Genomic DNA, 16,261 nt, shown 5'->3' with positions numbered 1-16,261 from the left:
GCAGGCACTGGAACCGGGCCTTAAGCATTCCGATAGTCATTTCAATTCTGGCTCTTGTCCTGCAATTAGCCAGATTATATCGCTGCTGTGGGCCCGGTTCAGGGTCAGGGTAAGGGGTAAGCAAATAGGGTAAACATGGATACCCCCTATCACCAAGCAAGTAGCCAGTGAACTCTCCTAAGACAGAAGGGTACACTTCAGTTCAAATGTCCCTGAAGCAATTGGTCTTTATATATTTTAAAGTATTCTCAACTCACCATGTCCAAATTTTGTGCTCAGTGTACATTCACGGAATATTTGTGAGTCATGGACAGAGCCTGGCCACTTGGCTTCCACATTTGTGATAATGTTGGCAGCATCACATATGATCTTCACAGTGCAGAGAACACAAATTAGCATCCATTACTATAATGAAATAATTTGTTAGTTTGACATGCTACAGGGAACTATGTACCTGTACATTAATGCTGTGGAAAGACTTCCTGTTCACATAGTCTCCTTCATTTACTGAAGGAGCAATGATTGGAATGTGAGTGCCATCTGTACAGCCAATCACGCCTGGGAACCCTGAAAATAAATGTGCAATTTAAGTAGTAGTCCAAGTATCACCACATCATACATTAAGTTTTGGTCATCCTGATACCTGCAATTTTGTGGAATCCCTCTTTGATGAATCTTGTGGGTCTATGACCGGGGAACACCACAGACGAGTACAGGAGACGTTTCAGTGCAACTGTAACATTCCTGACTGCCCGACAGACGGTAGCCTTGGAAACGTGCTCAGCGTCACCAATATTATACAGAAAGCTCCCGTTTGCAAGAAACCGAAGTGCAATACAAATAATATGCAATGAACTGAGAGCATGTCCGCGATGTGTCACATGCGTAATATATGGCCTGAGGATGTTATCCAAATAAATTATAGATTGTGCTGAGAAACGGTAACGTTCGCACAGAAAATCATCAGGAAATGATAAAATGTCCAAACGCGCTCTGATCACTCTCTCCCGGCGGAGAGCTCTGCGGAGAATTTGGGCTTCACGATCTACTGGCTCTTCAAGGAAGTGGCACGCCATGTCCGACACTTCCTACTGTCAGGTTTCCGACAAAGGGGCGGAGACAGTCAGGGTTAGTTGTAGTAAACCTGCTAGGGGGCAGGTTAGCTTCACGGAGTGTGTCGTCATAGTGACTCACTCAGGCTGCAGCTGAACTCGCTTTGTGAAACCGAAAACCCAGAGTTTTCGTTAACTCAGGGTATACTTACTCAGTTTTTCCACTAAACCGGCTTCCTGAAACAGGGCCCTGTTCATTCTAATTCTGTTGTTTTCATTCAAACTCTGTTGTGTACATTCTAATTCCGTTTTTTTCATTCAAATTCTGTTCTGTACATTATAATTCTGTTGTTTTCATTCAAACTCTGTTCTGTTCATTCTAATTCCGTTGTTTTCATTCAAATTCTGTTCTGTATATTCTAATTCTGTTGTTTTCATTCAAACTCTGTTCTGTACATTCCAATTCCGTTTTTTTCATTCAAATTCTGTTCTGTACTTTCTAATTCCGTTGTTTTCATTCAAATTCCGTTGTTTTCATTCTAATTCTGTTGTTTGTTTTAAACTTCCATAGTTATCATTCAAATTCTGTTGTTTTCATTTAAATTCGTTGTTTTGATTTAAATTCTGTTCTGTTCATTCTAATTCCATTGTTTTCATTCAAACTCTGTTCTGTACATTATAATTCTGTTGTTTTGATTCAAACTCTGTTCTGTTCATTCTAATTCCGTTGTTTTCATTCAAACTCTGTTCTGTACATTCTAATTTCGTTGTTTTCATTCAAATTCCGTTGTTTTCATTCTAATTCTGTTGTTTTCATTTAAATTCGTTGTTTTGATTCAAATTCTGTTCTGTTCATTCTAATTCCTTTGTTTTCATTCAAACTCTGTTCTGTACATTCTAATTCTGTTGTTTTCATTCAAACTCTGTTCTGTACATTCTAATTCCGTTTTTTTCATTCAAATTCTGTTCTATACATTCTAATTCCATTGTTTTCATTTAAATTCGTTGTTTTGATTCAAACTCTGTTCTGTTCATTCTAATTCCGTTGTTTTCATTCAAACTCTGTTCTGTACATTCTAATTTCGTTGTTTTCATTCAAATTCCGTTGTTTTCATTCTAATTCTGTTGTTTTCATTTAAATTCGTTGTTTTGATTCAAATTCTGTTCTGTTCATTCTAATTCCTTTGTTTTCATTCAAACTCTGTTCTGTACATTCTAATTCTGTTGTTTTCATTCAAACTCTGTTGTGTACATTCTAATTCCGTTTTTTTCATTCAAATTCTGTTCTATACATTCTAATTCCATTGTTTTCATTTAAATTCGTTGTTTTGATTCAAACTCTGTTCTGTACATTATAATTCCGTTGTTTTCATTCAAACTCTGTTCTATACATTCTAATTCCATTGTTTTCATTTAAATTCGTTGTTTTGATTCAAACTCTGTTCTGTACATTCTAATTCCGTTGTTTTCATTCAAATTCTGTTCTGTATATTCTAATTCTGTTGTTTTCATTCAAACTCTGTTCTGTACATTCCAATTCCGTTTTTTTCAATCAAATTCTGTTCTGTACTTTCTAATTCCGTTGTTTTCATTCAAATTCCGTTGTTTTCATTCTAATTCTGTTGTTTTCATTTAAATTCGTTGTTTTGATTCAAATTCTGTTCTGTTCATTCTAATTCCTTTGTTTTCATTCAAACTCTGTTCTGTACATTCTAATTCTGTTGTTTTCATTCAAACTCTGTTGTGTACATTCTAATTCCGTTTTTTTCATTCAAATTCTGTTCTATACATTCTAATTCCATTGTTTTCATTTATATTCGTTGTTTTGATTCAATCTCTGTTCTGTTCATTCTAATTCCGTTGTTTTCATTCAAACTCTGTTCTGTACATTCTAATTTCGTTGTTTTCATTCAAATTCCGTTGTTTTCATTCTAATTCTGTTGTTTTCATTTAAATTCGTTGTTTTGATTCAAATTCTGTTCTGTTCATTCTAATTCCTTTGTTTTCATTCAAACTCTGTTCTGTACATTCTAATTCTGTTGTTTTCATTCAAACTCTGTTGTGTACATTCTAATTCCGTTTTTTTCATTCAAACTCTGTTCTATACATTCTAATTCCATTGTTTTCATTTAAATTCGTTGTTTTGATTCAAACTCTGTTCTGTACATTCTAATTCCGTTGTTTTCATTCAAATTCTGTTCTGTATATTCTAATTCTGTTGTTTTCATTCAAACTCTGTTCTGTACATTCCAATTCCGTTTTTTTCAATCAAATTCTGTTCTGTACTTTCTAATTCCGTTGTTTTCATTCAAATTCCGTTGTTTTCATTCTAATTCTGTTGTTTGTTTTAAACTTCCATAGTTATCATTCAAATTCTGTTGTTTTCATTTAAATTCGTTGTTTTGATTTAAATTCTGTTCTGTTCATTCTAATTCCGTTGTTTTCATTCAAACTCTGTTCTGTACATTCTAATTCCGTTGTTTTCATTCAAACTCTGTTCTGTACATTCCAATTCCGTTGTTTTCATTATTATTCCATTGTTTTCATTCAAACTCTCTTCTGCACTGCAAAAACAGCTATACTTGAAACAAGCCAAATATTCTTAAATCTGACAAAATTTTCTTGTTTTGAGCAAAAAAATCTGCCAATGGGGTAAGCAAAAGTTGCTTGACTAGAATTCTTAAAACTAGCAAATTAATCTAACTGCCATATGCCTTTTAACTAGACAAAATTGTCTAAAATGTATGCTTATTTGAAGAAAATATGACTTATTATAAGTAAAAGATACTTTGATATTTAGAAAATCTGTACCTAAAATGAGTATTATGCTTTCTTGAACAAGCTGTTTTCAAGAATTATTTGCTTACTTTAAGATTCGACACCTTAATTTAGATTTTTCACATAAAAAAAACACCTTACTATAGGACAAATTTTCTTAAAACTGAATTGTTTCTTTCTTGATTGAGCTAACTATAAGAATTATGTTTCGACTCTGAGAACAATAATCAGCAAAAATTCCTGAGAATAAGACACCATCTCTTCAAAAAGCTACTAAAAATAAGGGAATTCATCTTAAATTAAGACAGCAAAAGCACTCTTAGATTTTGCGCTTTTATTGACACAGCAATGGGTCAGTAACTCACTGAGGTCTGTTCCAGGAGAGTCATGTCTAAAATTATACATTTCAGCAGGGTACTGTGTAACATGGCCAATATAAGAAGTGCATATTCCAGATACTCTTAACATGAATAATAACAGTATAACACACTCATGGCTGGTATCAAAAATAAATTTTGCTGAAGCTTAAAACAATCACTATTTCAAATCCTATATTACATAACATTTTAGAAGAACAAGTTTAACGACCACACAAACAAACATGTGTTTTACATTTGAACAACTTTTCTAGAGAGAAAAAAAACAACCTCACTGACCAACACTGAGTCTGATAAACAAGGCAGATGGAGTCTGTCATCTGAGAGACTCACTCAATGAATGACTTCCACTCACCAAGCGCCTTCTTGTAAGAGGGGGTTGAATCTCGGTCATGGATGGAGTCTTTGAGTATTTCAGTTTGCAAGACAGACAGCAGCGTGGAAATGCACTTTGGATATGTGAGGTGGAGGGCATAGTAATATGCCATCAGATAGAGCAGTCCCTCATTAAGATCCTTCCGGTCAAAAGTGCTCACTGGTGTGGTTCCAACAGCTATCATGCAGTTGCCTTCAGAGACAAGCAGAACTGGACAAGCCAGGGGTCGCTGACGCAGGTAGCCTTCAGGGTCTTCTGAAGTCTACATGACAGGAAAAAAAGAGGATTAGAACAAGACCGTAAGAAATACAATTTTTGAGTTGCATTACAGTTTAAAATAGATCAACTTTTTTTGTAGGTTTTATTAACATCAACATGTTATGGGGATCTGAACTTTAAGAATATTTGACTGACTCCACAGTAAAATATATAAAATGAAAACATGAGTAACTGCAAAATTCAACAATATATACACATAGAATATTGCAGCCTTACCTTTAGGACATGGAAAAAAGCCTCACTACAGATGCCCAGCTTCTTAGGTGGTACTGTGCTGGAAGGGAAAAGCACGGGAAGGGCTCTGAACACAGCTGCTGCATGTTCCACTGGTTTGAAAAAAGAAAAATAAGACAGGGCAACACCATTAAGCATTGCAAATAATGTAATCTGCAAAGCATAAATGTAGACAAATCAAGATACTGTAGCATTACCTCCATCCAAAGTTTTTGGCGGCTTCATAACTTTCTTCATGACACCATAAAACTGCACCTTCGAGTAGAAGATTTCCCATCTATCCTTCATCTCAGAAATGTATTTCAAGTTGGATGGTTGAATAATTCTCCGCAGCTCATCAAGGACCTGAAAAATACAGACAGAAACCCAACTGAGATAGATCTGTCTAGCTCTGTATCTGGTCTTGACAATAAGTGATAACAATTTAAACATGAGGGCCAGTATTTAAGAAATTTGAAAATCATATCAAAATGTCCCCAAAGGAATAACAGGATGGCTAAAAGAAATAAGTGCTGCTTACATGGTCCAGTTCTCTGAAACAAGGATATGCCTCTAGTATCTTCACTGCTCTGTCCTGCTCCTTTATAGCATCAGAGTTAATGAATTGTCTTCTAGACTCAAACTCCAGGTTCAGCAGTTGGGTAACAGCAGCTTTGTTCGGTTTTTTGGTCTTGTATATTTCTTGAAGTGTCTTGTAGTGTCTTGCCTGGGTTTTTTGGCTGTCAAAGAAGTCAGCTGAACCAGCTAAACACACAGAGCAGAGGTGTGTAAATCATTTATTGCCACAGTAAGGCTTTATATATCTGTTATTGGTGCAAAACAATAATACAAAAATACCAAAATATTTCTGTAAATTAGATCAACAAATTAACTAACCACCTATCTTAAAATTGTTCATTAATCCTGTGAAGTTGTCACTATTAAATGGAACACAAAGATTCCAAGATAAACAGTGAAGTAGTTGTGTTCCATTGTTAGCAGAATTTAAAAAAAAAAAAAAAAAGGATCGTCCAAACCACATTTACACTCAGGCTGTAATAAGAGGGTGCATTATATTATACTTACATTCTTCATCACTGCCATCCTGGTGGTGCACTGGGGTGCCCATCGATCTAACTGGTGATTTATCTAGAATAATAGTTGATGCACTGGACTCCCCACTGCTGTCACTTTTTGCAACGCTTTCATTCCCATCCTTTCTTGGCTTCTTCGCAGGAGGTTTTTTGCCCTTCCTTGGACTTTTGACATTGGAGAGTCTCTTCATTAGCTTTTTAGCAACATGCTCCTAACAGGTACAAACGGTAAAAATTAAAAGATGATAAGATACATCACTCATGATTAACACAGAGTGGTATTGAGCAAATGCTACTTACCCACTCACCACACGTTTCTTTAAGCATTGGGTAGTACTCCATTAATCGCTTTGCCATGGCATCAACCTCATGTTTGCTGGGGTATCTGGAGTCTTCAGCTGCTCTTGCTATCGAAATCATGTTTGTCATGGTGTTTCTTACAAGTCGACAAAAGAGTTCCTTTGACAAAGGTTCAGCACACTCTGTCCCCAGCCGCTTCTTTTCAAAGTAGGAATGTCGAGCTTGCTCAAGTTCACTGTCTGTGAAGACTATGTACTCTGGGTTGGACATAGTCACAAACTTAGAAGTGCTGGGTTCCTCTCTGGAGAAGTCACCATCTCCAGTAGTTGTTAGCATTTTTTCAGCAGCAGTCTTGTTCTAAAATACAGTGTACATGGGGCTAATTTCACATAAAATTGCACAAGAACTTTAGGTCTCTACACATGAAAGAAAGTACAACAAAATATCAGTAAAGTGTTGAACAATAAAAAATATGTATATTTAATAAATGTGTGGGCCACTTGATTTAAATCAAAACTAAAGAAGATTCTACTGTCTATCTGTTAAGTGAGTATTGGTGGAATTACTTGAAACTGCATAAAACAAGCTGGTGTGTTCTCAGTTTTGTCACACAGCGATAGGACAGAACTTACTTCTTCACATTTGTGCACTGCAAGCCATAGAGCCCGACGCCTGAGGAAATGTTCAGGACCAGGAAACAGATCTTTGATGTCATCTCGTGAAAGTGATGAGAGCAGGTCTTCTCCAACATTTGCTTCTGCAATAGGAGTTTCCAATTATCACTACATTGCATCATCCTCATGTGCAAGCCAGCTGACAGCTTTGCTTGGGTAACAAACAGGATGCACAAGAAACATAATTTAATATTTACCATTTAAAAACAATACTCTATTCCATTATATTCCCTCCTGACTGCTCCACAGGTTCTAAATTACCTTCCTCCCATTGACTGGAAAAAGTATTATATTTGTGATTCGCTTGCACCTTTCGTCCACACGTAAACAGCGTTTTCAGTCACTGAAAAAGGAGATTTCTAAAAACGCTTGCCAGGGTGGATATTTTCGAAAACTCCTTTTTTGCATTTAGGTGTGGACGAGAAAAACGGAGAAAACGCAGCGTCAAAGGTGTGGGCCTTGTGCGCCACGTTATTGTTTCGGTGAAATGAATTTCTACAATACTGTTACTGTTAATTGTACTCTCTGCAGTGTTTAAATACTTACATATACACAGTTACTGTCCCTCCAGACTGGGTTCTGCTTCTATGCCCCATCTTTCTTTACTATTTCCCACCGAGGCTTCTAGACTTCTGATTGGCCAACATTTCTACACGGTTAGGAATATATCGCCACCTGTTGCTTTGGCATATTCCTAGCAGCGTTTTCCTTCATTTCTGCGTTTCCGTGTGGACGGGATTATTTTTAAAATGAAAACGGAAAATCTCCGTTTTCAGAAATACCCATGTATGTAGTGTAATAGCACTAGCATATTTAAATATGCTAATGCAACTAAGCTAACCGCACAAGCTAAGCTAACAACCGGGTATAGCCTGCCATGCTAGCGACTTACCATGCAACATAGCAGAACACAAAACATAGAAAAAACAAAACAGTCACATACCTTTCAGGGTGGCAATTGTTATTTCGTCCAGTTTCTCCATAGCATGCCTTAATTTCTTCACACTGTACCACTGTATCCCGGACCCAAAAATATTACTAATCCTGCAATCCAAATTTGAGGCGCGAAGCTAGAGGCGCGAAGCTGGACTGTACCAACTCAGGAGTATGGGGTTGTGTACAGAAATGGTTTAGTTCGCTGTTTTATATCTATAAAATTCTATATATTTAAAGATTTAACTATTTAGTTAGATTATATTAAGTAAATACTGACATGTCGGTACTATTACTTAGTACAGCTGTTATAAGGCACCGAATTAGGATAGCCATTCCTACCCCTTAATGGAATAATCCTGGTCATCTTGGCTTTATGGGAGAAACGGTTCACAGACCAGTGAAACAAAATGATTTGGCGCTGTGTTATCTGCTTCGTTTTTGTGGGTCTGACCCTCAAATCCTTACTGAGTCATATTAATTCTGCACATAGCCATAGTCCAGATTTCCGTGTAGTTTGTGGCATAGATGGATGTGTCAAAGAATATCGTGTTTACAATTCATTTTGGTATCACATTCGTCGAACACACTCCGACCACCTTGGCAATGGACGATGCAGCGGATCGACTAGGACACAAAAATCTGTAAGGTGAGACTGACTATATACTTTGATATCTTTGAAAATAATCATATAAAGTATTCATGTTAGATTCCTACTTGTGTTTACAGCTTAACAGTAGATATGTTAATGCTAATTCCTTATGATCCACATCAATGCTATTTCTAAACAATTTTTCTGAGTGCTTAATTTCTCCTAATAGAGAAAACACCATTTTTATTTATTTTTTTTACTTTTGTTTTAAATAAACCAATGGGCATGGTCCAGAGTCTCCTTGGTTGTTTGTGTTTATTAATATTCATTGTTTCAGTTAGTTTCCTGGTTATTTGTTAATTATTTCCTGTGTTTAGGTGTTCTCCGTGCCTCCCTTGTCTTGAGTCAAGTGTCCCTGGTTTGATGTTCATGTTTATTCCTGTTTTACTTTGATAGTCCCATGCCCTGCATCAGTGTATTCTGTTGCCCTTCCCCCTGGTCTCTTCTCATCTGATTAGTGTCAGCTGTGTTTCGTACCTGTCTGCCAATTCCTCGTTTCCCTGTGTGTGTGTATATTTAGTGTGTGCTTCCCTCTGTTCTTTGTCGGATCGTCTGCATTTTCTCCTCTGTGTCATCTGTGTTCCCTCCCTCAGGTTTTCATGTCTCATGCTCCTTGCTCCAGGTTGTAAGGTTTTTGCAACATTTTCAATGTTTCCTGTGTTCTTTAGTTTAGCTTTCCAGGTTTAGGTTTTTGAGGATTTTTAAAGCTTTTAAACTACAGTTAAGCTACCAAATATCAATCAGCAATAAATTAGTAACAATTTATTAAACTCAGTCTGAAAACATACATATTTTGGAGTAAATTATCAAATGCAGAATAGAATTATTTAGAAATGATCAGTGTAGCTTGTAATTAATATCTTTAACTAGTCAATTAATCAATTAATCTCAATTGCAGTTCTAGGAGGGAACCCTCATCAGCGGAGAACAGAAGTCTGAGTAACATGTGGGCCTACAGGACTGATCCAGTGGTCGAAAACCAGCCAACAAGCCAGCCAACAATGGATGCAGCTGTAGACACCAGATTGAACTCAGGAGAAGATGCAGTGATTGATCAAAACACAATACAGCATGATCCAGACAGTGTGTGCCCCGAACATTTTGGTACTTTTGACAATAATAAGACATTGTACTCTGGCTTCGATGATGGTGCCCATATCTCGCAAAGGCCCCTTGTTCCATCCCAGACCAACAATGATACCTCGACTCCAAACATTTCAGCAGCTTGTCCAAGCGGGTTCGCAGATGGAGTAGCATCATCCCAATCTATGGTGAGTCTATCACTACTGAACAATAACAACTTCTTTTGATAAAACATTTTACCAGTTTATAACATTCCTATATTTATTTCTCTTTTCTGAAGGATGACTCCTGCCACGATGTTCTTACCAGACAAGCAACAGCTCTTGTATTGACTGCAAGAGAGAAACATCGTCTTTCACAGGTTTGTGCTCATACAAAATTAGAATGATTATTTTAACATGTGGCTCTATTTTTTTTCATCATTTATTATTAACAATTTCCCTAAACTGTAACAGCCTTTAATTCATTCTGATTATCCTAATAGTAACTATGCAAAACCGAGCATCACTTGTATGTGCCTCCAACTTTCCAACAAATGACTATGACTGCCTTAGGTAAACTAAGGCAGTCATAGTCTCCAGCCATCCATCCATTTGCCTCCGCCTATCCTTTTCAGGGTTGCTCCCATCACAAGCCTTCCTCTGCCACCTAACTCTTAGTCTCAGTTTAAAAAAGAAAATTGTAATCTTAATTAAACTAAAAATTTGAGTTTTGCAAGAAATCCGAGAAGGAATTTAAAAAAAATTTTTTTTTTCTTCAGTTTCAGTGAGGGAAAAAATCTATAAGAAACAGTCAAATAATTCTATGCAGTTTTTTTGGTTGCAGAGCTACGTACGTTATTAGTCCTTACATTATAAGTTGTCTATTCGCTAAAAATAAATCTCTTTTAATAGCAAACAACTAAGATGTCGTTTGTCCTTTCTGTCTGTTTTTCAGAGTGGTGTGAATGATGTCGTTGCAGCATTACAACAGTATCAGGCATCGTTGGTCAATAATCTGAGAAGTCAGGTACAAAAGGTTTTCCAGCAGCATCATGGAAGTGGACTTGAAAAAGATGTTTTGGCAGTCTTCGACCAGATTGAGGATCCATTTGCCTCTGTTTCAACAACATACAGGCAGGATGATGTGATAAAGAGAAATTTCAATTTTGTGGAGTCCGAGGAGGTTTGTGTTGGGTATACTGCTGTCATGGGAAAAAAAGGGAAAAAAAGATTCCTCACTACTGTGCCCAAATGTTTTCATTATGTTCCGCTTGTTAGAAGTTTGGAGCAGTTATTGTCCCATCCAAGAGTTTTGGCATTGATAGATGAGCAGAAAAATTTGAGAAATGAGTATTTATATGATATCATAGATGGAGAACTCATGAAGTCTCACCGTTTATTTTCTGCACACCCCTCTGCCTTACAGATTATCCTTTACTCAGATGAAATTGAAATTTGTAACCCACTTGGGTCTCATGCCTCCAAAAATAAGTTGGTAATGTTCTATTATACTTTGGGAAACATTAATCCTAAATATCGATCAAAACTACCTGCCATTCGTCTACTTGCCATTGCAAAAAAGAGTGCGCTTTCTGAATGTGGTGTAGATGGAATCTTGCAAAGGCTGCATGAGGACTTAGTGAAGCTATATAATGGAGTTAAAATTCAAACTGGAAATGGTGAACGTGAAATATTTGGAGCATTAGTTTCATTATGTGGAGACACTTTGGCGCAACATGAGCTTTGCGGGTTTAAAGAGGGTGTTGGGTTTGCTCATAGTAAATGCAGGCAGTGTGAATGTTCATTTGAGGACATGCAAATTTATTTTGATGAGGATAACTTTGAGGAACGGACATTTGAACGACATGTCCGGCAATGTAGCGAAATTGAGAAGGCCAACACAGAGTATCTAAGAAGCAGCTTAAAAACAACATATGGAATAAACAGAAGAAAACTTATTAATTTCCCAGCATTCAACTTGATCCAACAAACACCCCAAGACATGATGCATGTAATTTTTGAAGGGATTGCTCCATTAGAAATAAAGTGTGTGTTGAAACACTTAGTTCTCATGGGAGAGCTAGACTTAGATCTCTTCAATGCTGCAGTGACTGGTTTCCCATACTCTCCAGTTGATATTAGAGATAAACCAAGTGTTATTACCTACAGTACATTAGCTTCCAGTGACAATAAGTTGAAGCAGTCCTCGGGGCAAATGATTGTTCTTCTGAAAATTTTGCCATTTCTGATTGATGCAGCCAAAGGTACTGAACACTACGCATTCATTCTTGAACTCATTGAGATAGTTCAGATTTTACTTGCTCCTGTCATCAGTCTGCAGACTATTAACAAGTTGAAAATCCTCATTGAACAGCACTTGAAGCACATGAAAGCCCTATTCCCATATAACAACATCACACCAAAACAACATTATTTGATTCATACACCAAGCCAAATTAAACGTTTGGGACCAATGGTCCGTCATATGTGCATGAGATTTGAATCGAAACATTGCTTTTTCAAACAATGGGCGTCAAAAATAAATTTTAAAAATGTTTGCAAATCTTTAATAAAGCATAATCAAATGTATGAATGTTGTCAGAATGTGGATAGTTTTGATCACCCCATTTTTTCCAATGAATGCACATTAGGACCAACCTCAGAAGTAAGCATAATGTCATACTTAAAAGAAAAAATGAGGGCCTTCCTTGGAAATGATGAAGTAAACCATGCAGTGACTGTTAAATGGCTTAATCTAAATGGTAACAAATACATAAGGGATAGGTCATTAATTGTTTGTGCTGTTGGTTCTAGTGGTTTACCTATATTTGGGCTTGTGAAAAATATCTATGTGATCAATTCATCATTGTACTGTTTTGAATTCCAGCAGCACAATACCATTTGTTATGACAAAGATTACATGTCATATAAGATAGAGATTCCAAACATGGCACAAGCAACGGAGCTGATATCCGCTGATAATCTTATGGATTTCACTCCATATTACAGTTTCACACACAAAGATATGACATATGCAGTCATGAAATATTACCTGTGTGATGTAATTGGACTACACATGAGTTCAACAGATGTTTTATAAAAGGCACACTGCTTTACATGCATGAACTGTATTATCAGGTTATTGTTTTGGACAGTTTTGTTGTTGAGTTTTCTATCAAATCTGACAGTTGAATGCGATTGTAGCATTGCCACAGTGAAGATATGTGTACTGATACTTGTCTGATGCTGATCTATTAATCTGTTTGACATGGCCTAAAGTGAATGAGTTATGCCGTTTCTGTTTTTCAAATGGGCCTGTATTTCATGTTTATCATGTGCTTTTAGTTCCAGCTTTAGTGCATGTTTTGTCAAACTTGACAGCAGTTTTATTACACTTTAGTGTCAATAAATACATTTCTTAAACTGAGCAGCTGTTTAAGTGGCCTTACTCTTGAAATGAGAAAAATAATCTTGTTTTTATTAGGGAATTTCAACCAAACGGTTTTCATACCTTGTAACTGGTAAATAAAGCTCAAGATGAGCTGAAATATCCTTTTAAGGAAAAGTTAGACATATTTTCCTAGAATAAGATTTATTTTCTTGTGCAAAACTTGCTTGTTAAGAATATATTTTCTTTTTAGACAAAAAATAAGAAAAAATGTCCATAAACAAGGGTTTTTTTACTTTCTTGAAAATCGTTTTTTGCAGTGTGTACATTCCAATTCTGTTGTTTTCATTCAAACTCTGTTCTGTACATTCTAATTCCGTTGTTTTCATTCTAATTCCGTTGTTTTCATTCAAATTCCGTTGTTTTCATTCTAATTCTGTTGTTTGTTTTAAACTTCCATTGTTTTCATTCAAATTCTGTTGTTTTGATTCAAATTCTGTTCTGTACATTCTAATTCTAATTAAAAGGTGAACATCAAATTCTGTTCTGTTCATTCTAATTCCGTTGTTTTCATTCAAATTCTGTTGTTTTCATTCTAATTCTGTTGTTTGTTTTAAACTTCCATAGTTATCATTCAAATTCTGTTGTTTTCATTTAAATTCGTTGTTTTGATTCAAATTCTGTTCTGTTCATTCTAATTCCGTTGTTTTCATTCAAATTCTGTTCTGTATATTCTAATTCTGTTGTTTTCATTCAAACTCTGTTCTGTACATTCCAATTCCGTTTTTTTCATTCAAATTCTGTTCTGTACTTTCTAATTCCGTTGTTTTCATTCAAATTCCGTTGTTTTCATTCTAATTCTGTTGTTTGTTTTAAACTTCCATAGTTATCATTCAAATTCTGTTGTTTTCATTTAAATTCGTTGTTTTGATTTAAATTCTGTTCTGTTCATTCTAATTCCGTTGTTTTCATTCAAACTCTGTTCTGTACATTCTAATTCTGTTGTTTTCATTCAAACTCTGTTCTGTTCATTCTAATTCCGTTGTTTTCATTCAAACTCTGTTCTGTACATTCTAATTTCGTTGTTTTCATTCAAATTCCGTTGTTTTCATTCTAATTCTGTTGTTTTCATTTAAATTCGTTGTTTTGATTCAAATTCTGTTCTGTTCATTCTAATTCCTTTGTTTTCATTCAAACTCTGTTCTGTACATTCTAATTCTGTTGTTTTCATTCAAACTCTGTTGTGTACATTCTAATTCCGTTTTTTTCATTCAAATTCTGTTCTGTACATTATAATTCTGTTGTTTTCATTCAAACTCTGTTCTGTTCATTCTAATTCTGTTGTTTTCATTCAAACTCTGTTGTGTACATTCTAATTCCGTTTTTTTCATTCAAATTCTGTTCTGTACATTATAATTCTGTTGTTTTCATTCAAACTCTGTTCTGTTCATTCTAATTCCGTTGTTTTCATTCAAATTCTGTTCTGTATATTCTAATTCTGTTGTTTTCATTCAAACTCTGTTCTGTACATTCCAATTCCGTTTTTTTCATTCAAATTCTGTTCTGTACTTTCTAATTCCGTTGTTTTCATTCAAATTCCGTTGTTTTCATTCTAATTCTGTTGTTTGTTTTAAACTTCCATAGTTATCATTCAAATTCTGTTGTTTTCATTTAAATTCGTTGTTTTGATTTAAATTCTGTTCTGTTCATTCTAATTCCGTTGTTTTCATTCAAACTCTGTTCTGTACATTCTAATTACGTTGTTTTCATTCAAATTCTGTTCTGTACATTATAATTATGTTGTTTTCATTCAAATTCTGTTCTGTTCATTCTAATTATGTTGTTTTCATTCAAACTCTGTTCTGTACATTCTAATTCCGTTGTTTTCATTCAAATTCCGTTTTGATTCAAATTCTGTTCTGTTCATTCTAATTCCGTTGTTTTCATTCAAATTCCGTTGTTTTCATTCTAATTCTGTTGTTTTCATTTAAATTCGGTGTTTTGATTCAATCTCTGTTCATTCTAATTCCGTTGTTTTCATTCAAACTCTGTTCTATACATTCTAATTCCATTGTTTTCATTTAAATTCGTTGTTTTGATTCAAACTCTGTTCTGTACATTCTAATTCCGTTGTTTTCATTCAAATTCTGTTCTGTACATTATAATTCTGTTGTTTTCATTCAAACTCTGTTCTGTTCATTCTAATTCCGTTGTTTTCATTCAAACCCTTTTCTGTACATTCTAATTCCGTTGTTTTCATTCAAATTCCGTTGTTTTCATTCCAACTCTGTTGTTTGTTTTAAACTTCCATTGTTTTGATTCAAATTCTGTTGTTTTCTTTTAAATTCGTTGTTTTGATTCAAATTCTGTTCTGTTCATTCTAATTCCGTTGTTTTCATTCAAACTCTGTTCTGTACTTTCTAATTCCGTTGTTTTCATTCAAATTCTGTTGTTTTCATTCTAATTCTGTTGTTTGTTTTAAACTTCCATAGTTATCATTCAAATTCTGTTGTTTTCATTTAAATTCGTTGTTTTGATTCAAATTCTGTTCTGTTCATTCTAATTCCGTTGTTTTCATTCAAATTCTGTTCTGTATATTCTAATTCTGTTGTTTTCATTCAAACTCTGTTCTGTACATTCCAATTCCGTTTTTTTCATTCAAATTCTGTTCTGTACTTTCTAATTCCGTTGTTTTCATTCAAATTCCGTTGTTTTAATTCTAATTCTGTTGTTTGTTTTAAACTTCCATAGTTATCATTCAAATTCTGTTGTTTTCATTTAAATTCGTTGTTTTGATTCAAATTCTGTTCTGTTCATTCTAATTCCGTTGTTTTCATTCAAATTCTGTTCTGTATATTCTAATTCTGTTGTTTTCATTCAAACTCTGTTCTGTACATTCCAATTCCGTTTTTTTCATTCAAATTCTGTTCTGTACATTATAATTCTGTTGTTTTCATTCAAACTCTGTTCTGTTCATTCTAATTCCGTTGTTTTCATTCAAACTCTGTTCTGTACATTCCAATTCCGTTGTTTTCATTATTATTCCATTGTTTTCATTCAAACTCTCTTCTGTACATTCCA

At 35.0% G+C, this 16,261-nt stretch overlaps 1 protein-coding gene across 1 annotated transcript; it reads right to left on the bottom strand.

Moving 5' to 3' along the window:
- Positions 1-4,536: 4,536 nt before the first annotated feature.
- Positions 4,537-6,739, bottom strand: LOC146615839 (uncharacterized). The gene is made up of 6 exons (XM_085374200.1): positions 6,470-6,739; positions 6,162-6,381; positions 5,617-5,840; positions 5,294-5,441; positions 5,079-5,188; positions 4,537-4,845 (listed from the first exon to the last, which is right to left on the bottom strand). The coding sequence occupies exons 1-6, from the start codon at positions 6,737-6,739 to the stop codon at positions 4,537-4,539; spliced, it is 1,281 nt and encodes a 426-aa protein (XP_085230326.1).
- Positions 6,740-16,261: the final 9,522 nt, after the last annotated feature.

The sequence above is a fragment of the Diplotaxodon limnothrissa genome, linkage group LG16 (genome assembly GCF_057381915.1).
Source record: "Diplotaxodon limnothrissa isolate DT_005_m linkage group LG16, D_limnothrissa_male_GT1.1, whole genome shotgun sequence".
In the NCBI taxonomy this organism is placed as follows: domain Eukaryota; kingdom Metazoa; phylum Chordata; class Actinopteri; order Cichliformes; family Cichlidae; genus Diplotaxodon; species Diplotaxodon limnothrissa.
This window is presented reverse-complemented; position numbering and strand designations above follow the sequence as displayed.